Here is a 22,634-nt window from a genome sequence, read left to right as displayed (position 1 = left end):
ACCTGCTGCCAAAGTGTTTGTGCATCTGAGGTTTACAAATACTAAGTAACTGAAACAAATTCTTCCCTATGGGCCTCCCAGAACATAAAGAGAAATATTTGGGAGAACATAGTGTACTTGAATAACCTATAGTCAGCCCTGCTGACCTAGAACCAGCCCCACCCTTTCCCGTGTTTGCAAGGCTCTTTTCTAGTCCCTGATCTGCTTTCAACTGGGGTGACTTAAACCGAGCCCTTTGGCAGTCCTGAGACAGTGAGTTCCAAACCTGGATTCACCTTCAGCTGACTGGGGTGCAGGGGATGAAGGGACATCTAGAAGCTTCAAATTTGCTTCATTCTGATGCTCTAAAGATGGAAATCATTGAAATTGTTGCCATTGTTGTAGGGCTGGGCTGTTTGACTAGAAAGCCAAGGCCTCTTACTGTACAACAAAGCAGAGAATTGAAGTAATTATGCTATAAATTTGATCAGAGGTTGGTTTGGGGCCTAGATTACCCAGGGACCCCCTAATTCCCTGTTTTATTTGGTAAGCTTCAGGAGGGCAGGGCTCAGGCTGGTGTCACCCCCAAGGTCTCTGTGCTAGGGAGGTGGTGATGCTGACGCTGACAGTAATAACTCTTGCATGAGTCTGGTAGCTTATGGTATACAAAATTCTTTTCCATTACTTATTCCATCTGATGCTCAGGGGTGCCTGTGAGGGAGGTAGGACAGGTGCATTGCTATCCACATCTGGGGGAAGGGGAGCAAAACAAAATACCTGGCATCTGGCCAGCACCACACAAAAGTTAGGGCTTGCTTGAGGTTCTACTGCTGGCTATGGACAAGACAGGGCTAGGATCTGGTTCTCAAAACTGTCCAAACAATCCTTTTTTCCATTATACCAAACTGCCTCTTTAACAGTCTAAGCCCAGGCTAGTAGCTGTTATTGATGGCAGAAACAATTAGAAAGAATCTGCGTAAAAAGGAATATTTTGGCATTAAATGGATGTGCTGTACCATATTGAAAAGAACTCTGGATATGGAGTCAGGACTACTGGGATGAGTCCTGGCTCAGGAACTCACTGGCCATGTGATCTTGAGCAAAGCCACTCATAGATGTGCATAGATGAAGTTCCCTCTATTATAAAATTGAGAGTTGTAGTGAGAGAAAAATGAAATAATACAAGGGAAAGGGCTTTATAAGCATTCCAATGTTGTACAAAGGTAAGGTATTATTATTATGATTATGTTGTGGTTCTAGCCTCAAATAAAATAACCATTAATACCTACATTCTTTACAAGGTTTCCCACAGCTCTCTTCACTCTGCTCCTTGGTTTCCCATCATCTCCTGTAGGGCAGGAAGCGTGGCCCCCAACAGGAAAGGGCTCAGAGAAGCTAGAGCTTCAGCCAGGAAATAACCATCTTGCCCCAGCCTTCATTTCGCCAGATAAATGATGCAGCCAAATGGTGAGACACAGACTAGTGGGAAGAGAGGTGTCCAGAATCCATTTCAGCACCAAAATAAGGAGCAAAGTAGCCTTAAGGCCTTAGAGGCCTTAAGAGAAGTGGAGATTTAGCAATTACCTGATTAATTAAAATCAGTGAAGACAGTTAACTTAAATCAAAGCAGAATTGGTGGGGCCTGTATTATCAGGCCCAATAGAGGTGAACCTCCCCCACCAATACTACATTTTGAGTTCATATGTTGATTAGCTTAAACAAATAATTTCCAAATCTTCACTTTCCCTTGGTGCCACTTTGGCCAAACACTTTTTAAAGGTGTGTGTATTGGATGCATGGGGTGGGGTAGGAGTGGGAGTGGCCAAGTAAAACAGCTTGTGAAGAAGTTCCCAAAGCAAAGTAAAATGATAAGTGTTATGTCCACATTGTTGGCAGTAGATTTTGTGGTTGGCGAGGACAAGCAAGAGGGGTCACAGAACCACTAGGCCTCCAACAACAACAAAGCCACTGCAGCCTTAGTGGCTTGCCTTCCTCTGCAATAGTCACCCGCATCCTTAAAACCAGGTGAGGGAGACATACCAGGCAAGTCCCTACTGCCATCTCTAAAGTCCTTCTAAAGGAGTGAAGACACCTCATAGCTTAGAGATGGAACCTTTGGGCCTAGGACAAAGGAGAGGGGTGGGGGGGAGGAGGAGGAGGAGGAAGACATTAATCCGTCAGGGCTTCCTTCTGGTCCAAATGACCCTCTAGCTTCCTTAGTACAGATAAATATATAATAAATAATATCAATATATCTGCACATAAAGATTTTTTTTTCAAATTCCTCCTATTCATTTTGTATTCCGTTTACAAAGCCTTGAACCCTCCAGGAACTGCTGGGCACCTCCCCTAATACCCTTTAGGCTGAGGCGATGCCTTTGAAGTCTCCACTAAGGGCTCAGGGTTAGAGCTGTTAAGAAACACCCTAAGACTGAAAGCAAGTTGGCCGGCTGCTTCAGCTCCTTCGAAAGCTGCTTTCCTCCTCAGTTAATGTAAAGTCATCAGAGTTCCAATGTGGACCGCAGGCTTCTCAGCCCTTCAGTCCCGGGGATGGCCTGGGATGATGTAAACACATTTGAGGATTTATTCCTTTGGCCAGGCAGGGAGTCGTTAGGGTAAAGGGTAAGGGTCAAGGGGCTCGGTTTAGTGACTGAGGAGCTCAGGGAAAGTGGGTAGAAGCCGAGTCCTCTTCGAGCCAGGTTTTCGGCCCAAGTCGTGCACACGGCTTCCCCCTTTACAGAGCTTTCGTCCCTTCCCCACCACCTCCCCGCCCTCCCTCGGGCCTCAGGCTCTCGCTGCTACCCGGCCCCCCGCCCCAAGATGCCTCTGTGCCCAGGCCAAAGGCTACCTTCAAAGGACAGCCCAGGGCGTTTGCAGCCCAGGAGGTTGCCACGAAGGGTGGGCCGCCCGGGAGACGCGAGGCGAGGCAGCTAGCCCCGGCATTTTCCCTTTCCCAGCACCTGTCCCACTTCGGCGCTGAGGCTGGGGCTGCGCCCACGGCGGGCCTGGGTGCTCAAGCGCCAGAGTCCTGTACCTAAGTCGCCTGGGTTAGGGAAGTGGGGGGCCGGGGGAGGGGCAGGGCGTCCGGCGGGAGCGCCCCCCCCTACAGTCCCCGCTTGCAAGACCCTCTCCCCTCCCCCCCAACTCTCGCGGCTAAACGGAGTCACACAGAAAGCGCGAGCGAAAACGCTCACTCTCCGACCCCGAGCGGCGTTGCTCACTCTCCCTTCCTGCAGCTGGGGACTGGCCAAGGAAGGTGGCTCCGTTCTTCCCCCGTGGCCAGTGCGGGGTCTGTGGCTGCCCCGCGAGGTTCCGGCTTCCCCGGGGCTGGCAGGGGGAGCCCCGAGAACTGCAGGCCCGCCCCCCCTTCCTCCTCCTCCTTCCCCTCCTCCCCCACGTGTCCTCCCGGAGCTCAGCGGCCTGATCCCAGCACCCCCCGCCACCTCCCTTCTCCTGCCGCTTCGCCCGCTTCCCGGCGGCGTGGAGAAGAGCAAAGTTGCGACAGCGGCGGGGGGATTTGCCTAGGTGAAGGGGGCGCCGTGGGCACGGGTGGGGGACGGCGCGGCCCTGTGGCGGGGGCGGAGGGAAGATAAAGAAACTTGCTTTCCGCGGCCCCCACCCCGCGCGGGTTCGGATCTTGCGTGGATCGAGCCCTCGTGGCGAGACGCGGCAACGCCGCCGGGACCGAGGCCGGCACCGAGACCCGGACCCGGACCGCACGCCTGAGTAGACTCGGCGGGCATAGGCAGCGGGCCAGGCCGGCACCCGGGCAAGGGCGGGGTGGGTAGCCGTACACTGGACCGGACCAGTGACTCCGGTGGCCTGGGCGCGGGCCGAACCCAGACCGGGCCGAGTTGGGTGGCGAAGTAGGACGTGGATTCGGGGGCGGGGCGCGGCGTGCGGGGGAAACCAGGCCGGGCTGGACTGGCCTGGGCGTGGGGGCGGGGGGCGAGTTCGGGGCACTTGCTGGGCTCGGGACCGAGCGGTTGGGCGGGGCGGTGCTAGGGGCTGGGCCGGACCCGCGCGGAGAGGGCGAGGGGAGGGGGAGCCGGGGGTGGAGTAGGGGCGTGGAGTTGCGAGCGGGGTCTGGCCTCGGCCGGGGGCGAAGGTAGATCGGCGGGGCCGCCAGCGGAGGGAGGGAGGCCGGCGGCAGCTCGGCGGCGGTGAAGGCCAGCTTCCGTGGAGTTTGTGCCCAGGTTTGTCGGGCTGCGGCCGCCTCACGCGCACAAATGGGGTTAGGGGACTGACTGGTAAGCGACTGTGAGTGTTAGACGGTGTTTCGCGGCGATTCCGGGAAAAGCAAAGAAAGACACAGTGTGCAATTATGTTGCACCCCCCACCCACCTCTTAGCATCTGGAATCTTCCGCGGACCCTCCCTGCCACAACCCTTTCGGTCTCCAGCATTCCCACCGCTTCCCTCTGCCCTCCTCCCCTCACCACTTCCTCGGCCATCTGACTCTCCTAGGGGTACATGTTTGGGGGTGAACGATGGCGGGGGTGGGGGGGCGTATACTTTCCGTCCCTCCGCGGCAACCTAGTTTGTATCTTACTCCGACATGTAGCGTCGCGTGCAGTCGGGTGGACTTTGGGGTTTAGATAATCTACCCCCAACTACCCCTCCCCAAGCGATTTGATGGCTTTTAAGGAAAGGGACGAATCCCTGGATTTCCACGCCTAGGATGAGGTTTGAGGATTGGGATTCACCACCAGCTCACTTCCACCACCAGCTTTCTTTCCTTGTGAGCCATTTCCACGGGATTCAAACTTGGGGTGGGGGGAAACGGGAGTATTCATGAGCTTCTCTATCTCTACACAGGGTCGGCGTGGCCAAGGACGGCTAGTCTTCGGAGGGAAAGCAGTCACCAGTCCAACTCATGTCGCCCCTACTATTACTTAGTTGAGGGGGCAACGCTAAGGGGATACTGTGGGTAGGGGCCCAGTGTAAGGGAGGGGGCTGGGTGGGTAGTCGCCCCCGGAGGAACTCTTGTTTCTTGTCTAGGGGGTGGGGAGACGCGAGCCCTGGCTTCAGAGGAGGGGTTCCGGGGAGGGAGATGGCGGGGTGGGTGGGGGGGTGGCGACTGGGGGAAGGGAAGAAGGGGGGAGTCACGCCCTGCCAACAAGGGGAGCCTCCCTGACTCTTGGGAGAAGGGGACTAAATGCATCTGCTCTTTGCTGCCGGGCAGGGCAGAACCGGGGTCTCTGGGTTTGTATACTGGATCGGGCACCAGTGGCCTGAGAAAGTCAGGTCGGGGTATAAGGTGGAGAGCGTTGGAAGAAAGAGAAAGGAACCCCTGGCCTTGGCGCACTGATCTTTTCCCTTCCTCAATCACCCGCTTAGAGGGGCGTCGAGGTGGGGCCGTAGGGCTCTTGCAGCCCCTCGAATTGAGCGCCTCCGCCTCTCCTGGGAGTCTAGCTTTTGCCCGGCTTGCTGCAGGCACCGCTGCCTACCTCTCCGGAATCCGCTCGGTCCTCGCAGCGATCCCCTCCTCCTCCCCTCCCCTCCCAGTGTCACCGGGGCTGCTAGGCTCTGCCCCCTTCGCCGCCACTCGCTCCCTGCTTTCGTCCCTCCCTCTTTCGCTCGCTCCCTCCCTTCGCCTCCGCCTCCCCATTCCTCCCCCCAGGCAGGCGGCATTCTGGGAGTTGTAGTCCCATGGAGCGGGTTGGCGCCGCCTGCGGACCCAGCCGGACTCCACTTCCCGTCGAGCCCTGCGACCGGCACCCACTCCACCAGGCTTCGCTCACACTCACAGACACACACACACCGCTCTCCCCCTCACTCTCGCTCGCCGCGGCTGCTGCCAGTGTGTGGCTCTGTCTCTCCTCCGCTTTGCTGAGCCCTCCCTTCTTCCTCTCAGTTCCTAGAGTCCGACCGCCGCCGCCGCCGAGAGAGAGGAGAAGGAGGTCGGTGGTGATAAGGGGCGGAGGGGGGGGCATCAGATCGGGGCAGTATTAGGCGGGTGCCGGCTCAGAGTGGGTAAAGGGAGCCCGGGTGGCGGCCTGAGCTTCCCCGCGGGGCCGACCCGGGAACAGGTGCGTCTTTTTTCTCTCTCCCCCAACCCCTCCACCCCTTTTGACTCCCCGGCTTTCTTGTATCCCCCCACCCGCTTCTTTCAGACTTGAGCTTTTCCTCAACCCTGTCCCTTCTTCGCCCCGCGGCTGCTCTGCTTGCCCCCCGGGGGTGCCGTCCTCTTTGCGTCCCTGGACTTAGCGCTCCCTGGAGCTCGCTGTGTCCTCGCCCCTCCCTTCAGGACAGCTCCCCTCCACTTCCCACCTTCGTACCCCATTCCTGCCCTACCCTGCCCCCTTCTCACCCCTTTCTCCCTAGGCCAGGTGAGACTTATTCGTCGCGATCTGAGAGAGTCTTCTTCCCGGCTGGGCGGGGGTCTCCATGGAAACGGGGGTCGGGTTGATCCTGGGGTGGGGGGAAACCATTGGAATAACCCCACTCCTGGTATAGGGAGGTGGAGGCTATGATCTTGTTAACTACCTGGCCCCAACCCCTCCCCCCCCCACGATCCCAGGATCCGACGATCCGAAGGGAGGCTGGCCAGCAGGGCAGGGCTTGTTTTTTTTTGGGTGGGGGGGTGCTGTCCGTGATGAAGTCTTGAAGAGACCTGAGGAAAATACCCTCCAACCTTAGAGCGGAGGTGCGACGGGTGCTCTTCAGGGCTGCTTTTCCCCCGGTGTTGGGGTGCGGGAACCATAGGGTAAGGGGTACCCCAGGTGGCAGCGGGGCCTGGGTTAGGGAGTGGGAGTGCTGTGATGGGGGCAGGGGCAAATTATCCGAGTCCCTGGAAAAAAGGCGGGGGATGACTTCGGAGCGCCCGGGCTCCGCTGCCCTCGCTCTAGGGGCGGGGGCTGCCGGGCCGGGCTCGCCGGGGAGGGGGCTTAAATTGAAGGAGAATGAGATCGGGGGCAATTCGTACTAGCCCTGGCAAGCCAGAGGGGAGATCCGGCGTGCAAGCCCTCCACCCGCTTCGCGCCAGGCCTGGAGGCAAGGGGTCTGAGAGCGAAGCCGAGGGCTGGAAGGAGGGAGGCTCCGGTTACGGGGCCGGGTTTCGGGATCCGGGGCAATCCCCTAGCCCTTGGAAAAAGAGGGAGAGGGATGGCCGCGAACCCCAGGGCTTCCCCACCCCGGGACCTAAGGGGCGTGAGGAACGGACAGCAGGCCCAGCAGAGCTGGATTCGAGCGAATCGTGGCCGGGGAGTGGGGGGGCTTAGTGGTGGGCTTCGGGGGGAGCAGTCCGGCGGCGGGGCGGGCGGGCGGGGCGTGGGGCTCCGGCGGGCGGCGGGGCGGGGCCGGGGCGGCGCTGCTGCCGCCGCCGCCGCCGCCGCTGCTCCTGCTGGGGCCGCTGCAGCCGTTGCTGCCGCCGCCGCCGCCGCCGCTTCTGGGCGGGGAACGGAGGCCAAAGGGAGTCCCGTGCCGGGGCATTGGGCGCAGGCTGCGCGCTGTGGGGAGGGGGCAGTCCTGGGGGCGGGGGCAGGCGGGGGGTGGAGTCCCCGACGGGGGGCGGTACGAGCCGGGACGACGACGACGAAGAGCCTCGGGGGCCGGGTGCATGGAGGACAAGGTGCTGGGAGAAGGAAGGGGGAGTGTGGGTCCCACGACGGGCCTCGTGGGCTTGGTTTCTCGAGGTTCTGCGTCGAGACAGAGCCCTATAGGGGTGCCCAGAGGCCCGGGAAGGGACGGGGAGGTGAACTGGACGGTGGAGAGGGGCCTTCTCGCCGGGGTCCCGCCGAGAGGAAGGCTGGGCCAGAGGGACGTCCGGGGCAATGCTGGGAGGAGCCGGCCGCACCTCGGCTGGGGATTTCGCGTTCTGGAGGTGCAGGAGATTGTTGTAGGGAAAGATGTGGTCTAGGGGACGAGCAGGAGGGAAGCACACACTGCAAGCCTGGGAGGCCAACAGCACAGGCCGGTGGGGGTGCCCTTCTATTCCACCAGCACCGCCCCCTCCCCCAGTGGAAGAACTGTTTTTGTTTTATTGTTTTGAAATTTTCAATGTTGTATGTATGAAACTGTCGATGTGTTGATACTCATTCTTGGTATCTTCTGGACTAAGGACAGGCGTCCCCTGATGAGGAGGCGTCTAGTCCAGGGTTTGTGGACTCTTTACCAGAGTGTGGGAAGTAGGCCCGGTAACTTCGTGCGACAGCTGAATATTCTCAAGGCAGTTTGGAGGTCGTCCCTGTCACAGAGGTGGAGTACATTGCAAAAATCTTTGGTGAGACTTCTGGTGGTGCCTTTGTTAGGTTAGCAATTATCCTGGTTAGCCCCATCTTCCTTTCAACTTAGAAGGCTATTTCTCAGTCACTCTGCTGAAATGTTTTTTGGGGAAATGAACGGGCCTGGGAGGTGTGGGGGGGCGGTTTGCGGGATACATTTTGGTTTGGGAATGGATTAGGTTGATAATAAAATTCCAAGGTTGGAAGGGGCTTTAACTTTAAAGGTCATCTAGTTCTGTTTACCTGTCCTGTCCTAGAATGTTGGAATGGAGGGAGCTTTATTTTGGGGGGGATGATAGGCAGCACAATGGAGAAGAGATTAGGGGTACTTGTATTGGATGGTGATGTCACCAGGTGGTACTGAAGAGGACAGTTTGAATGAGAAAAAACCGTGGAGGATTACACTGGGATTAAATGGGGTAACCCAATCCCAAGAATCACCCAGGGGCTCCAAATAGAAGCAAAAGGTTGGAAGAGGAACCTGTAAAATTTTGATGGAGAAGCAGTTAGTAGGAAATTCTGAGGGAACTAGGGGGAGCAGAGCTTTGTGACTCGATTTAAGAGAATCTGAAGGTTGATACAGTTTAGGAGGACATGGCCATCTTGACTAAGCCATTTGGATATTGATAGGTAGAGTCATTTTTGATAGGGCAAGGAGGCAGCTGCCCTTGGGGTGGATGTTGGGACAAGAGGCACAGGCTGTGGGGCACACTTACTCAAGTTGATTTTAAGAGGGCTGACCCTGTTATGAGCTTTGCAGCAAGGGTAGGTAGATTTCTTTCCATTTTGGCTCTGAGAAGTCATTGATGGAAGAACAGGAGGGGACTCTCATGTCTGGCTTAAGGCAGACTAGTTTTTTAGAATAGGCCATAAACAAAAGAAACATGGCAAATTGTTGGGATAATGCAGAGGAAACTAATTCCCTCGCAGGCTCTGCTATTGGAGTCCAGATTGGGAAGTGTGGAAGGGAGTTCCAGAAGATACGGAGGCTGCACCAAGGGCTCTCATAGATCTGGCTGTTTTGATTTACCAGAAGCAGGAAGGGAGGGTCCCTTTCTTTCTCAGTGATGTAGACTTTCTTGGAAAGCAAAGGGGTTTTCTCCAGGCATCTCTTTGTTTTCTTCGTGCTGCAATTCACCATATAGGAAAAAATGTTTAGTACAGTGGCAGAGGATCTCACTACATGATGAGTCTGGATATCAGGGGCTTCTTTCACGGGAAAAATTATGGGAGAAGAGGGCTTGAATACTAGAAAGAAGGAAGACAGTGAGAGAAATTATGAAGAGGTTGGTTGGGCGGTGAGGAGGAAGAGAAGTGATCACTGGTCCCATGTTAGGGCCAACTAAGGAGAAAGTGGAACCTTAAAATCTCCAGGATAATGTTTTCCAAAGTTAAGTTTGAAGAACCTGTAAGGCTCTTTGTACTTTCATGCTAGAATCACTAAAGTTGGGGCAAGAGAGAGCATGATCTTGGGCAAAAGTTGGATTGGGGAGAAACTGGCATGTAGGAAGAAATATAAATGTATTTAATGATAAGGAAATAGAGAATTTGGAGATGGTATGCTGTCTAAAGAGAGGAAGTGGGTGGAATAACAAGCCAAAGGAGGAAGGTGTTTATGCTCATGTCATCTGAAGCTGGTGTTGGGAAGGTAAGAAGTTGCCTTTGATAGCCACTGCTCTGGCAGGACCCAGGAAGCAGAGGTTAGCTGAGATCCAGGGCTTACAAGTCTAAGCATTAATTAGAAAATCTAGACTAAAGTAAGGCTACAGAATGGGAGTAAGAATTCAGTCCTAAATAGAATGGCCTTGAAAGAAGGAGAAAGTGGGAATACACCAGTTTTTCCAATCTGCAAGTGGGAGGAATCCTAGATATAGGGAGGTGAATGATGGAAATTCCAGAGTGAAACAGGGTAAAGAACAATGGCCTCTCTGAGAGCCTTGGGCCAGAATTGGAGAGTAGAGTGGGGGCATGAGGAGAGACGATAACAAGGGGTTGGACATCTAGAGTGGTTCATTGATTCTAGGCTGAACTAAGTTTGAGATGGAATAAAATGGCCACAGCGGGTAGAGGGCTGTTTTCCAGCATCAACCAGCATCTGGGATTAAGCAAGGAGGAGTTCATGGTTGAGTTGGGTGGGAAAGTGGAACAGAGGGAGTGCTGGGGAAAGTGAGCATTGTTGGGACAAAATAGATGAGAAAGGGGAGAAGCCACTGATGATTATGTAATGGAGAAGAAAGACCCTAGACCTCTTGAGTTTTTGAGAAGAGGGGGGATTTCTTAATGCTGAAGTTCCATTTAGGTATAAGTCTATGCTTGCCAGAAGGTTTAGTGTCAGGACAGCCAAAGCGGGAGATAATAAGAGGTAATCTACCTTTTGGCCACTAGGATGCTAGTACAGTATTTTATATAATCTCATACAAACTAGGCTTTATTAATGCCAGTTTTTAAATGGTCATTCTTAAAATAATATAGAAACTGTTCTCTTTCTAAATCGTACCCTTTCCTACTGTTCATAACTTAAAAGCCATCTTTTATGATGAAAACTTTCTTTGGTGAACTGAAGTTGAATTCTGGTCAAGAGTAAAATTTAACTGTTTATATCCCCATAATTCAAATATGCTGTTCTATTCCCTCTTTAAAAAAAAAAACACACAAAAAAAACCAGAAGCCACCCTTTCCCCATAAAACATTTAAAAAATGGATAATTGCTTAAAAAGTGGCTGCAAGCTGCATATCAAGGTCATATTTTCCCTGGTCAATGAATTGTGATGAATTTGAAGAGAGATGATTTATTATTTGTAAAATGTGGTGATTTTCAGATTTATTCATGAGAGTATGTGAGGCAGGATATGTCTTCATTTGGATTTTAAGAACATTTTAAGCTAAGCGTCCGTGAAGAATTGAGAGTGCTGAGGGGCAGGCACAGCTCTGTGTTTCAGGCTTCTTTATGGACTGTCTGCTAAGAAATAAAATTTGGTTACCTCATTGGTAAGGTATGCCTAGAAATCATGGTGTTAGTGCCATTTAAGGGTACAGTTGAGTTTTGTTATAATGCTGGTGGCAGGGGACAAGGAGAACAAGCAGATTTTCATTTTTCCAAGTTCTACAGAGAAGTACACTACACGTGACTCTGATTTCCGGGATGAGTCAGTGCGCTCCATACCTGGGTCCAAGAGGTGATTAGATATTCTTTTATGACAATGCTCGGTTTAACTTGGTTGCACCATGCACAACTTAGTACCTTGCAATGGTTCTCAGATTTAGCATCCATCAGAATTACCTACAGGGCTTTGATGACATACAGCCTTAAGTTAGAGTCCTTGCTTTTTTACTTTCTAGCTGCGTGGCAGAAAGCAAGTTACTTAACTTTCTTGAGCCTCAGTTTTCTCATCTATAAAATGGAAAGGATAATCCCAGTCTCACAGGGCTATCAGGATTACACAAGGTGATGTATAATATTAGTACCAGGTCCATAGCAGGTGCCCAATAAGTGACATCTATTATTATAATCTAGTTTTTCTTTTTTAATGTGTCCTATGCTGTTGCTTTTTATATTACACTATGGTAAACATGGTGGCAGAATGAAAACAATCAGTAGCTCCTGAGTAGTCTCCTATGTCTTGATTCTCTGTGCTCTTTCTCCATATTCCTATTGTATTAGTACATGTTTAGCATTTACAATGTGGTAGGAAGAAATAGCTTGGCTCATCACTGCATTATTGCATCCACCTTTGAGGTGGAAGTGGCAGCCTCTTTAACAGCTGTGCTGTAACACTCTCAGTATTTCAGGGCAGGAACTACAGAGTGTATACCCATTTGAAACTTCAGGGGACATTTTGGGCCATGCTTAAAAAATGACCCAAGCCTAGTTTACGAGGGTGACATTTTAAAAAACTATTGCTTTCTGAAAAGAGCTGCTGTGTTTAATTATGACTGTTTGGGCTTTCCAGCTGTCTGTGACATCTGGAAGTTCTACAGATGTTGGTAGATAGAGCCCGGGTCTGGTATGGCTCTATGACAAGGATGTTCATCACAGATTGGATGGGAGAGAATATCATCTCAAAAAGCTCAGGTATCACCAAACCAAATTTCTGAGGAGAAAATAAAGACGGGCTGTAAAATAGTCTCTCTCTGAAGCTAGAGTGGACTTTGATGCTAACAATCAGCTGTACCATTATAGGGGGAGAATGATAGCAGGCCGATTTAAAACAGTAGGTCAGTTACCAAATAATTTCTGTTTGACTTTGGAAATGCATTATTATTCTCTACCCCAATCCCCAGCAGATTTACCTTCCTGTTTATATTCTGCTTAGTCAGATATTAAAACAGGTGGTTCTCCAAGTATACATCCACTCTAAGTGGCAAAAGGCAGTCCTTAAGTCTGCTGGTTAAGTTAGGTATGGCTAAACCACACTCAGATCTTTGGAAGTTGATTTTGTTGTTTTGCCCTGGCTCAATTTTATTTTATTTCTGTGATTGTCCTTATGATGAAAGTAAAGAAAAGAAAGAAGAGAAAGTTCATGAGACAGCAAGGGAAGTAAAAGGAACCCACAGACCCAATGCTTTGTACTTGGGATTCTTAATTTCTGGATGAGGTAAATAGGATTTCAGTTTTGGCCAGCAGTTAGGAAGTATTTATTGAGCGCCTGTTGTGTGCCTTGTATCATGCTAGATACTACTGTGAGGGGCTATTAAATGAAGTAGAAAATATCCTTTCTAGCCTTCTAGGAACCTATTACTGATAGCAGGTTGATAACTGAAGAGTTTGAAATTCTGTGAGCTAATAGTATATGTGTGTGTACATGTACTACTTTTGAATGAGTAAAATATATCTAAAATGACCTGAGCCCATAGTCTGTGGTAAGAGAATAGAAAAAAATAGCCAGATAATGGCCTTGCCAAGTATTTGTGTCAGAGGTCTAGGAGACTTTAACCAAAAGACAAAAGTTTGGTGAGAAGGAACTCTCTTTAGGTGAAAAATTCCATATCATGAATGCAGTATGTTGAAATGGAGACACCTGAGGGCCACTGTCACAGTCCATGGCAAGGACGCCACAGAAGCATCACAAAAGGGATTCAAGTCTTAGGTTACAATAATTCAACTTTGGAGCATGAAAGACTTGCAAAATATTTACATGGCACCACTGAAGACCAAGATTGTGGAACGCCAACCCTTTCTTTTGATCTAGTAGGAAGAGAAGTGCTCAAAAATGACCCTAGTTACTTAGGGTGACATTTTGAGGTGGCTTTGCCTTTTGAAGAGGACTGATTAATTTCATAATGATCACTTAGGTTTTCTAGATATCTGTGACATCTAGAAGTTGTACAAAATCTTGTAGTTAGATCCTAGGTCTAGTATAAAGTTTTGATGAGGTGCTTTCCTTAAATGGAATAAAATAATTTCCTTGCAGCAGTAAATGGAATAGCAGTGAGTACTATTTGAATAATATTGGAAAATGTACCATGGCAGTGGGTAGAAAAGCCAGAATGATCTGGTGGTATGCAAATGTAAGTGAGAGATTAAAACTTTTGCTTTTGTCTACTTCATTATTGGAATCAACTACCTTTGGTCCTTTCAAGTGCTTTCGTGTTTTTCTTTATTTTAAGTAGGGACTAGTTAATTCCCATTTTGCAGATAACATAGTAGATGGGTATAGTGAGATTGCTGAGAAGTGGGAGCTGAACATGCTCTCCAAGTTGCCCCCCACAGTTTAGGCCGTAGGCACTATAGTATATCATTCTAAGGGTATTGTTGCTGTGTGATTGGATTATTATGAATGGATCTTGGCAGTTTTTAGACATTAAATTGACTCTGAATGGATGGGGATTCAGTATTACTGCGGAGATTGAAAAGGGTGTGGTTTGGTTTGAAAAGGCTTTGAGTGGTAGTGCTCACTGAAGAGCTCCAGGGAGATCACAAGCCCTGGCCACTCCATTGCATGACTGTCTAGCCTCCCAAGGTGACTACTTTGGAGGTAACTACATTCATTTGAATGAATAAGCTCTCATTCAACTATATGTGTTAAACAGATAGTTAACATTCCTTTGTATCCACTCTCATGAATGTTTATAGGCAAGGTTTTTAGACATGGAGGTACCCAAGGTGTCTATGAAGGTGTCCATGCTAGAGCCATGTACAGGCAACTGCTTAGCCTCCTTGGTAAATACAAGAATTAATGTATCTGGGAACAGGATGCAACATCCCTTATAATGATCCCTTGGGGTAGAACCAGCAGAATTATTTAGAAAGAAAAAAAACAGGGGAACTAGAAAATGCTAGAATAGATTTAGTCAGCCAAAGGTTGTGAAGAACAGTGCAAAAGGGCCTGATCCTCCTTTCAATTGCCCAGCAGATTATTTCCAGTTGATTATGTATGTGTATGTGTGTGTGTGTGTGTGATGGTGGTGGTGGTGGTGAAAGAAAGTGTTGTGAATAAAGGGAAGCAAAATAAAGTGGTTGGGGTGTGTATAAGGGACCCTTGAGTTTTAGGGAATGATATTTGGTTAATGGTGGGGAAAGATGAGGGGACATAGATATTGGGGGAAAGCCTGAGGGAGAAATTAGAATACCTGTAGATGGGAAATCATTAAATTAGAACAATTTATATTAGGAGAACTTCCTCATTAAGAGTTGAGGTTTGGGATATGTTATTAAGTAGGGAAACAAGAATGTTAGCCTCTTGTTGATAACACATGGACCAAGAAGGCAGAGCAGCAAGGAGAGTGAGATCTGTGGTAGGAGTTCAGATCTAAACCCAGGCAAAGTTATCCTAGTTGGGTAATGTGAGCACTTTCCTATTGAAAACAATGATTTTGAGACATTCTGACTTCTCTCTAAGAGCTCTCCAGTGACTGGGTGGAAGCCATGGCCTTCTTGCTTTAGTCCTAGGATCTCAATGTCAGCGGTCTCTTGGATTTCCTTGGGGTTGTCTTCAATGCTGTTTTTCCCCAAATGGAGTAACGGGTGACCTCTCCTTTGATTCTGTGGAGTTTGCATATCAAGGCTCCTTACTGTCTTATAGGAGCTTTACTCAGAGCTCTGCATTTCTATTGGAGCCATAGGTCCCAAAGTTGGTTTTCTTTATTCATTACTCATCACTGACCCAACCCTCCTTCTTAAACTTTCTACTGGCCACGCCTATCCTCTTGAGGACAGATTCAGGGCCAGGCTTCCACAGGAATATTTTCCGGCTCTTTCATTTGTAAGAGTCATAATTGCTTCCAGGTCACCAGGCAGTGTGAACCAAAAGCAGCTTGGGGGAGTACTACCAGATTTAGTTTAACTGAGACCTTCTTAATCTGGACTTTTTATTTTACTGTCTTGATGTAGAAGTCCAGCCAGGAAGAAATGGGCAAGTTTCATGCTATGTGTAGAGAGCCTAGTTGTGTCCCATACATTGCCAGTGCCATTTGTCCTGCACGTGAGGGGTCTTTGGGGAACTGGTCTGCTGTACGAACATCCCTGTCTGGTCATTTTCAAGGTTATCTTTTTAAACAATGTCTCCCTTGGTTAAAAAAAAAACATTTGTCAGATAGATGCTCTGTCACCTCTTGTCATGTCCTTCTCTTCCTCATATGCATGACGACCATGCTTTTGCTTGTAGTTGTGAAATCCGCTTTTTTTGGCGTCTTTATTTCAAAACAAAACCAAAAAAGTCTACCCAATCTGTCAAATCCCCTTTGACATTTTAGTGGTGTCTGTCCCCTATTACCAGCTCCACCTAACCCTGACTTGGAATATATTTTGATGTTCTTCCCCTTTTGAAAACATATTCTCTCTAAACTTTTCTAAAATGTCTGTCTTCAGTGCTTCCTCACAGTATTTCAGTTTGGCCCATGATGGTGAAATATTTCAGGTTCCCTTATTTCATTTTTTTCCCTTTTGGTTGTTATATGCTCTGGGCTTCTCTTTTAGGCCTTTCACACCTGCCCTTGTCTTCTAGCATTTTATTTTTATTTTTGGCTTTTTGGGGAAAGAGCTCGACTGCATTATGATTTCTCTTCTACCTGCTTGCCCTCAGCTTCTCTGCTGTTTTCACCATGTCAAAGTTATTTTTCTCTTAATAGCCCATTTTCTTTTTGGCTTCCTCTAGTTTGTAGTGTGATGATTGTGTCTGGCTACCCAACCCACTCTCTGCTGCCTGCCTACTGGATTCATTACCTCTGATCTTGGTCAGTCCTTCTGCTTGGGTGTACATGGGCTTCGTAAATCAAAAAGTTTTGTTTATTTATTTGTTCAGCCATACTTGTCACTTGGGGTTGTTGTAACACGTGCTCTCCTTTGTTCTTATCATGAGTTGGATGTGTCTTTTGAGTTTTCCCCCCTAAAGTGGGCATAGCTCACAGTGGCCCCACTGCCTTCCAGGCAGTGACCCAGTGTTGAATTCCAGGGCCATGCAGCTGTTCATTTCTTAACAATTACATGGTTGTGACATCTGGGAAAATCCTTTGAGGTATTTCATATCCTTGTGCCTATGCTTCCTGGGTCACTTGGGATTACCAGGTTTCTTCCAAGTTCCTTTCAGGAACTTTGCCTTTTGCCTTTGATGTGATGGTTCCCATCAGAGAGAGAGAGAGGGACTGAGAACTCACACCACACATGAGTGTGGTGCTGCAAGTGAAAGCAGACAGTTCACAAGTGTGGGCACCGGCGGGACCTACAAATGCAGCAGGTCTGTAAGGTTCTCCGTTTTGCTCACCTCTCCTGAGAAGTAGTGTGCAGTTGAATGGGTACTGATTTGATTGGCCGTAATAACAAAACAAACCCATAGGCCTACTGGATCAGATTCACTGGGGCTGGGACCTATGGATCTGTATTTTGACCAAGCTCCTCAGTGATTCTGGCTGGGGAACATTGGTGTATGTTGGTGATCTTGAGTTCTCCTGTCCTGTGTGGGCATTGACACCATTAGTACCTCCCTAGCAGTTCCCTTTGTTTACTCTCTGGCTCAGGAGGACAATCTTTCCTTCTTGTGCAGACCACTTAGCTGCCTGTGCTTTCTACCCCTTCTGTTAATTAGCTGTGGTGGGCTTCCCATGGGAAGGGGTACTGCTCTGACAAAATCATAACAGAGGAGTGGGAGGCCAAGATTTAAGTAGATGCTCCATCTTCAGGATCTTGTGAAAATGAGGGTGCCTCTAGGTACTCATAAAATGTGTATTGTATAGTAATTATTTTGTTTTTTGCTTGTTGTTATTTTAGGGTTTTAGAGGGTGTAAAAACTCCTTTATGTAGGTGACAATATTTTATATGTTCTGTTTGCAAATGCCAGGATTTCCCCCTCTGATTTCTGTCCCAGGCCTTACAAACTATTACCCCCTCTAATCAGAACAAAAATAAACCAAAGAGTGAAAAAGCCGTGGCGACTGAGTTCTGTCTGCTGCCTGCAAATATTCAGGTAGCCACTAAAACTCGTACTTCATGTTAAAATTCATCTTATGGCAAGAATGGCTCCTTCCATTGCCTGAGTCTTCTAATGCTTCATAGAGAGAAAAGATGAAAAAAGCACCCCGTGCATCAGCCAACAGGCTGAGCTGTTTCTTAAACTGGGATTTTCCAAGATAGTCTAAGAAACAGTCAAAACTTGATTAACCAGGATGTTCAGGGAATGGGATCCTGGTGAACTGATGTGAAGCAGACAGTCAATCCACTTGTCTTACTCCTTGTTGAAATCTTTCTGAGGTCATATGCTAACCTACACAACTGTCTTAGGAAATGTTAAAGGTAATTTTCAGAGAAAGGTAAAATCGTGAGTCTTGTACAGATATAAAATGAACACGTGTTAGGAGATTTTATTTTACTCATTAATCAACGAAGCAACCAGACAGATGTTATAGCCAGTTCAAAGAAGTCCAAAAGCACAAATTTATATGGAGTAAAGGAATTGAATTGCAAATGGAGGCAAAACTGGTTTTTCCACAGTGGGGAGGCAAGTCAATCCCAACTCTATGGGACAGAACAGCGTTTGCATGTTTGCATATCCATCACTTACCTGCAATTTACAGAGGTGCAAAATAGCTCAAAGACAATGAACTGGGCTAGAATCAGGGGAATGGTGTGCTACAGACAATGCATAGTGTTTCTGTTGAAGTACAACATTTCTTTGCTGTAGTAAGTAATCATGGTGGACACTTCTTTTTGGGTTGATTTTGCTTCTTGGAATTTCTCAGGGCCATCACCTCCATTCTCATTCAGGATTCAGTTCCATAGCACACGCATTTACTGAGTACTTACTGTATGTTAAGACACTGCAGAGGAACCAGAGACAGAAAAGATGGTATTTTTTACTTTAAGTAGCTGATTGTCTGATGGGGGAGACAGACATGCCACACCTCCAACTAACCACACTGCAGAAGAGAATAAGAATCAGTGCTGTGTAGGAATGAAATGTTGGAAGAGAACCAGAGAGGGAGAAGGTAGCTGACTTGGGGCTGGGGCTGGGGGGATAACAGGATGACATTGAAACTAGGTTTTGAGGGGTAACAGAGAGAAGGAGGGGACCCAGGAGAGGCTATTTCAGGGTGAGGAAACAGCCATGTCCTGAAACTGGAGGGTCTGTTCAGGGAAGTGTCAGGACCTGGGATGGCAAGTGTGGCAGGGAAATAGGATGTCACCAAAGAAGAGACTGGAAAGGAGGTGTGAAGTCAGGTCACAGAGGGCCCTGAATGCTGTGCTAAGAAATGGGAGCTGGTTCTCAAGACAGAGCAATTGAAAGTTTTTGAGGAGGGAGGGGATGGCATGATTGAACTGGTGTTTTAGAAGGTGAATTGATTGTAGAACCAAGAGATTGAAGGCAGAGAGACAAGTTAAGAGACTATTGTAATATTCTGGGTGAAAGGGGATGAGGGCCTGCATCAGGGCAGTGGTGAGAGGGATAGAAGGACATGGAGATGGCATTATTAAGGTTTGACTCCTGATTGGATTTGGGTGGTGGGGGAGAGAAGGAGTTGAGTTGACATGGCTGAAATTTGCAGCCTAGGGGACAGTGGTGCTATTAACTAAGATAGGAAACATGCTGGGCGTAGGGGGTGGGGAGCAGGTTTATGGGAATGGATAATGAGTTCAGTTTGAGACACATTGAGTCTGAGTGGCTCGGTGGACATCCAATTAACAGCAAGTTGCTGGCACCTAGACATTCTGGTCTGGGTATAAGGAGAGAGGTCAGGGCTAGAGATAAAGATTTGGGAATCATCAGTGCACAGAGGGGTGAGCTGAGAGTGTGGGTGCTCCTGAGCCGAGAGAGAAGGAAAAGCAGGGCTGACAGATACACACACAGAGGGACAGGGGTGGAGTGGGGGGGCGGACAGCCAGGGCCAGGCTAAGCTGGAGAGACAGAGACCGAGGAGGAGCACAGAAGAGACACAGGGAAGACAGGAAGCCAGAGAGGGAGACTGAAGGCTGAAGCAGGAGGACTAAGAGTAGAGGGGAGGGGAAGGGAGAGAGGGAAGGAGGGGGAGAGAGAGGAGAGAGTGAAGTCTGAGGGGAAATGAGGATGGAAGATCAAGGGGGGGAAGGGTCAGCAAGAGGTGGGAGAGGGGAGAATGTTAGAGGAGAGATACTGTGCTCAGAGGCAGGAGAGAGGAAGGGGAGAAGTGGGCAATGGGGGAGAGACAGCTGAGAGAGTGACAGTGGGAAGAGGGAGGTGAGCAGGAGCGATAGAGAAGATGGGAGAGAGACTGATGGGGAGGGGAAGGGAAAGCAGAGATGCATGGGAGTAGAAAGAGAAAGAGGGAGGAAAGGGGAAGCAATGGGGGAGGGTAGTAGAGGTGGGGAGATGAGGCCCCAGTTTCAGGGCAGATGGTGGGAGAGAAGGGTCTTAGAGAAGTCAGCAGGCATTGGGTCAGGAAAGCCAGGAAAGGGGCAAATAGGAAAAAAAGGGGTGAGGGCAACAGTATTTTATACTGCAGAGATAGGGAGCAGGGTGAGGATGAAGGAGAGAGGGAGGGACGTGGCTCTGCTCTAGCTCACCTCGCTGCTCCTCCCTCACTGGCCTTCTGGCTCTTCCATGATCTTAGCAGACAGCCTCCTGCCTTAGGACTTTTGCATCTGTTGTTCCCTTTGCCTGGGATGCTCTTCTGTGCTCTATGTACCCACCTAGCTCACCCCTTTGCTTCTTCAGGATGTTTAAACGTCTCCTCAGCAAACGCCTACCCTGATCACCCACTTTGAAGTTGTAGCCCATTCTTTGCTGCCATTGCCATGCCTCTTACTTAGCCTCTTATACCACTTTCTAACCCACTAGAACATAGAATCACTTAACGTATTTATTGTCCATCTCTTTCCACTAGAATATAAGCTCCATGAAGGCAGGAAGTTTTGGTCTTTTTTGTTAATTGTTAGCTCCCCAGTACCTAGGACAGTGCTGGTGATAGTAGGAGTGCAATAAATATTGTATGAGTGATATTGTGTTGAATATGAACAATTTCTGAAACTGTGTAAAGGATAAATGAAATAAATCACTGATGTGACTATCTTTTACTGTGACTTCTTTGGGAAGTGGTGAACAGCATAAAATTCTGATCACTGTAGGGTTCTATTCAGTTGAGCTTTGATGAATAAGGCTTTTAGCTAGTAAGTTACCTCAAGAGTTTAAGGGTCTCAAGACAATCTCATTGAATAAACCTCTTTTTCTTGATACCTCATTTTCTCTGGAAAGTGAATTGGCTGTGCAGTGGTTGTCCAAGAGTGAGAGCTAGACACTGGCTGGGTGAATGGGATGGTAGGTCATAGGGATGAGAGGTTGATAGGAAGGGACAAGTACAGAAATCTGTAGTTCTTGATGAAACATTGTTTTTTGTTTGCTCATTTGTGGTCACAGTACAAGGAATATTGCATCTTATTTGGAGGGAACTTTAAACTGAGTTAGATATCTGCATTATATCTATGTAACTCCCAACTTCAAATCAGAATAGAGTTTTTTTGAAGGGTTAATGAAGAAAGCATGTGCTTCCTCTGGAGAACTTAAATTGGTACATCACTCAAGTATTTCAGTGCCCAGGAATTAGAAAATTGATGGGGAAAAGATCCCAGTAGTCTTTCAACACACTGTTCATATATAGGAACAACCCTCAAATTGTAGTTGGTTAGGCTGTGCATAGAAAAATACACTGTCATTTCGTTTGTCTGAAATAGGTTGAATTTCCTCGAACACTGAAGCATATCTGTCTTTAAGATAATTTAAAGATCACTCTAGGTGATTAACAGCATCCTTGTCTCCATCCAGAAACCTATGGATTCCTGGAAAGCTGGTGTCCTCTTGTTCCCATTTGGACCTTTATTCTCCATAGCAGTCTGGCTTGTGAGAGAGATTGCTTTAACATTTTGGTGCTGTAATTACCTTCATTTAAATGTTTTCTTGTTAAAGGGAGTTAAAGCAGCTGTCCCTGTTATGGGTTTTGATTTTTTGAAGTTCTTTTTCCCCAGAGGGAGTGGCCACAACACGTCTTATCTGGTGGTGAGTGGCTGTCATGATCTCTACAGCACCGCTTTACAGCGGCGTGCACAACTGGACCAGTTCTGACCGGATTCGCATGTGTGGCATCAACGAGGAGAGGTGAGGAGGCTGGGAAGTTGACTGTTGCCAGTTTCTAGTGTGTGGTATCTAAGCACCAGAAGTGTAGCCACACTAGGGCCTGGGGAGGAGTCCTGGGGAGGAAGCTGTTGTTTGTTTCTAATTTTCCTGCAATGTGTGAGTGGCCAGGTACCAACAGTGCCATGCTGTCCCTGTTCAGAAGGTGAGGAGGCCAACACATGGCCTTTTGCCAGCTGGTAGTTGTCCACTCATTAGAACCTTCAGATTGTGGAGTAAGGGGAAGCTCAGGCGATTGCAATTTTTATTTGCTGCATCCGTGTTTGGTGATCAAGGATATATGTAAGATATTTTTGGCCTTTGATCTAAGCCTAGAAGCAAGGAGGTTTTATCATTCAGTCATACACTGGGAAATGTTAGTGGGTATTCTGGTGATGAGTGCTTTCTTGCCTCATGAGGCTAATGACAATTTGCTGTGAGATCCTTAAGTATCAAAGGAAGATCAAACTGCTTAATGTAGTTTTCATATGAAATTGATAGTCGGTGATCTTGCCTGAACTGTGTGTGTTTTCAATTGTCTTGTTCACCAAAATATTTGGTAGACCATGTGAGGCCATTTCCTGATCCTGCCCACCCCCATCCTACCCTAAACCCCCAATTAAAGTGCTCAAAAGTCTATCACATATGGACTCGAAATGGCCTTCAAATTTTTTACTTGACTTTCATGACTCTTGGCCAAAGAGCAGTGTATGATGGTTGCAATGCCTTTCCCATTTTTAGAGAGGGCATGGCTCCCCCATGTTTGATGGTGTTTAGCTGTTGTTTCTATCCATTGACTTTTTAAATCCAAATATATCAGATCAGTCACATAGAACATGGAACAATATGACTTCTCCTGGGAT

At 48.5% G+C, this 22,634-nt stretch overlaps 1 protein-coding gene across 8 annotated transcripts in view; it reads left to right on the top strand.

The window, feature by feature from the left end:
* The first annotated feature begins 3,381 nt into the window (after positions 1–3,381).
* BCORL1 (BCL6 corepressor like 1) overlaps positions 3,382–22,634 on the top strand; it is a 59,389-nt gene continuing 40,136 nt past the window's right edge. For 2 of the 8 annotated variants that reach the window (XM_017664737.3, XM_017664731.3), the window contains exons 1-2: positions 5,722–5,881; positions 21,627–21,756. In XM_017664737.3, the coding sequence (XP_017520226.2) occupies positions 21,671–21,756 (86 nt within the window). In that variant the 5' untranslated portion in view covers positions 5,722–5,881; positions 21,627–21,670. Of the gene's footprint in view, positions 3,505–4,065; positions 4,176–5,715; positions 5,882–7,486; positions 7,552–21,626; positions 21,757–22,634 lie in introns of those variants that run through there. The other 6 variants (XM_037016931.2, XM_017664732.3, XR_012127273.1 and 3 more) reach the window with 6 other exon arrangements.

Source organism: Manis javanica, chromosome X (assembly GCF_040802235.1).
Source record: "Manis javanica isolate MJ-LG chromosome X, MJ_LKY, whole genome shotgun sequence".
Lineage (NCBI taxonomy): Eukaryota > Metazoa > Chordata > Mammalia > Pholidota > Manidae > Manis > Manis javanica.
Note: the sequence above shows the minus strand (reverse complement) of the source record. Positions and strands in the feature narration are given on the sequence as shown.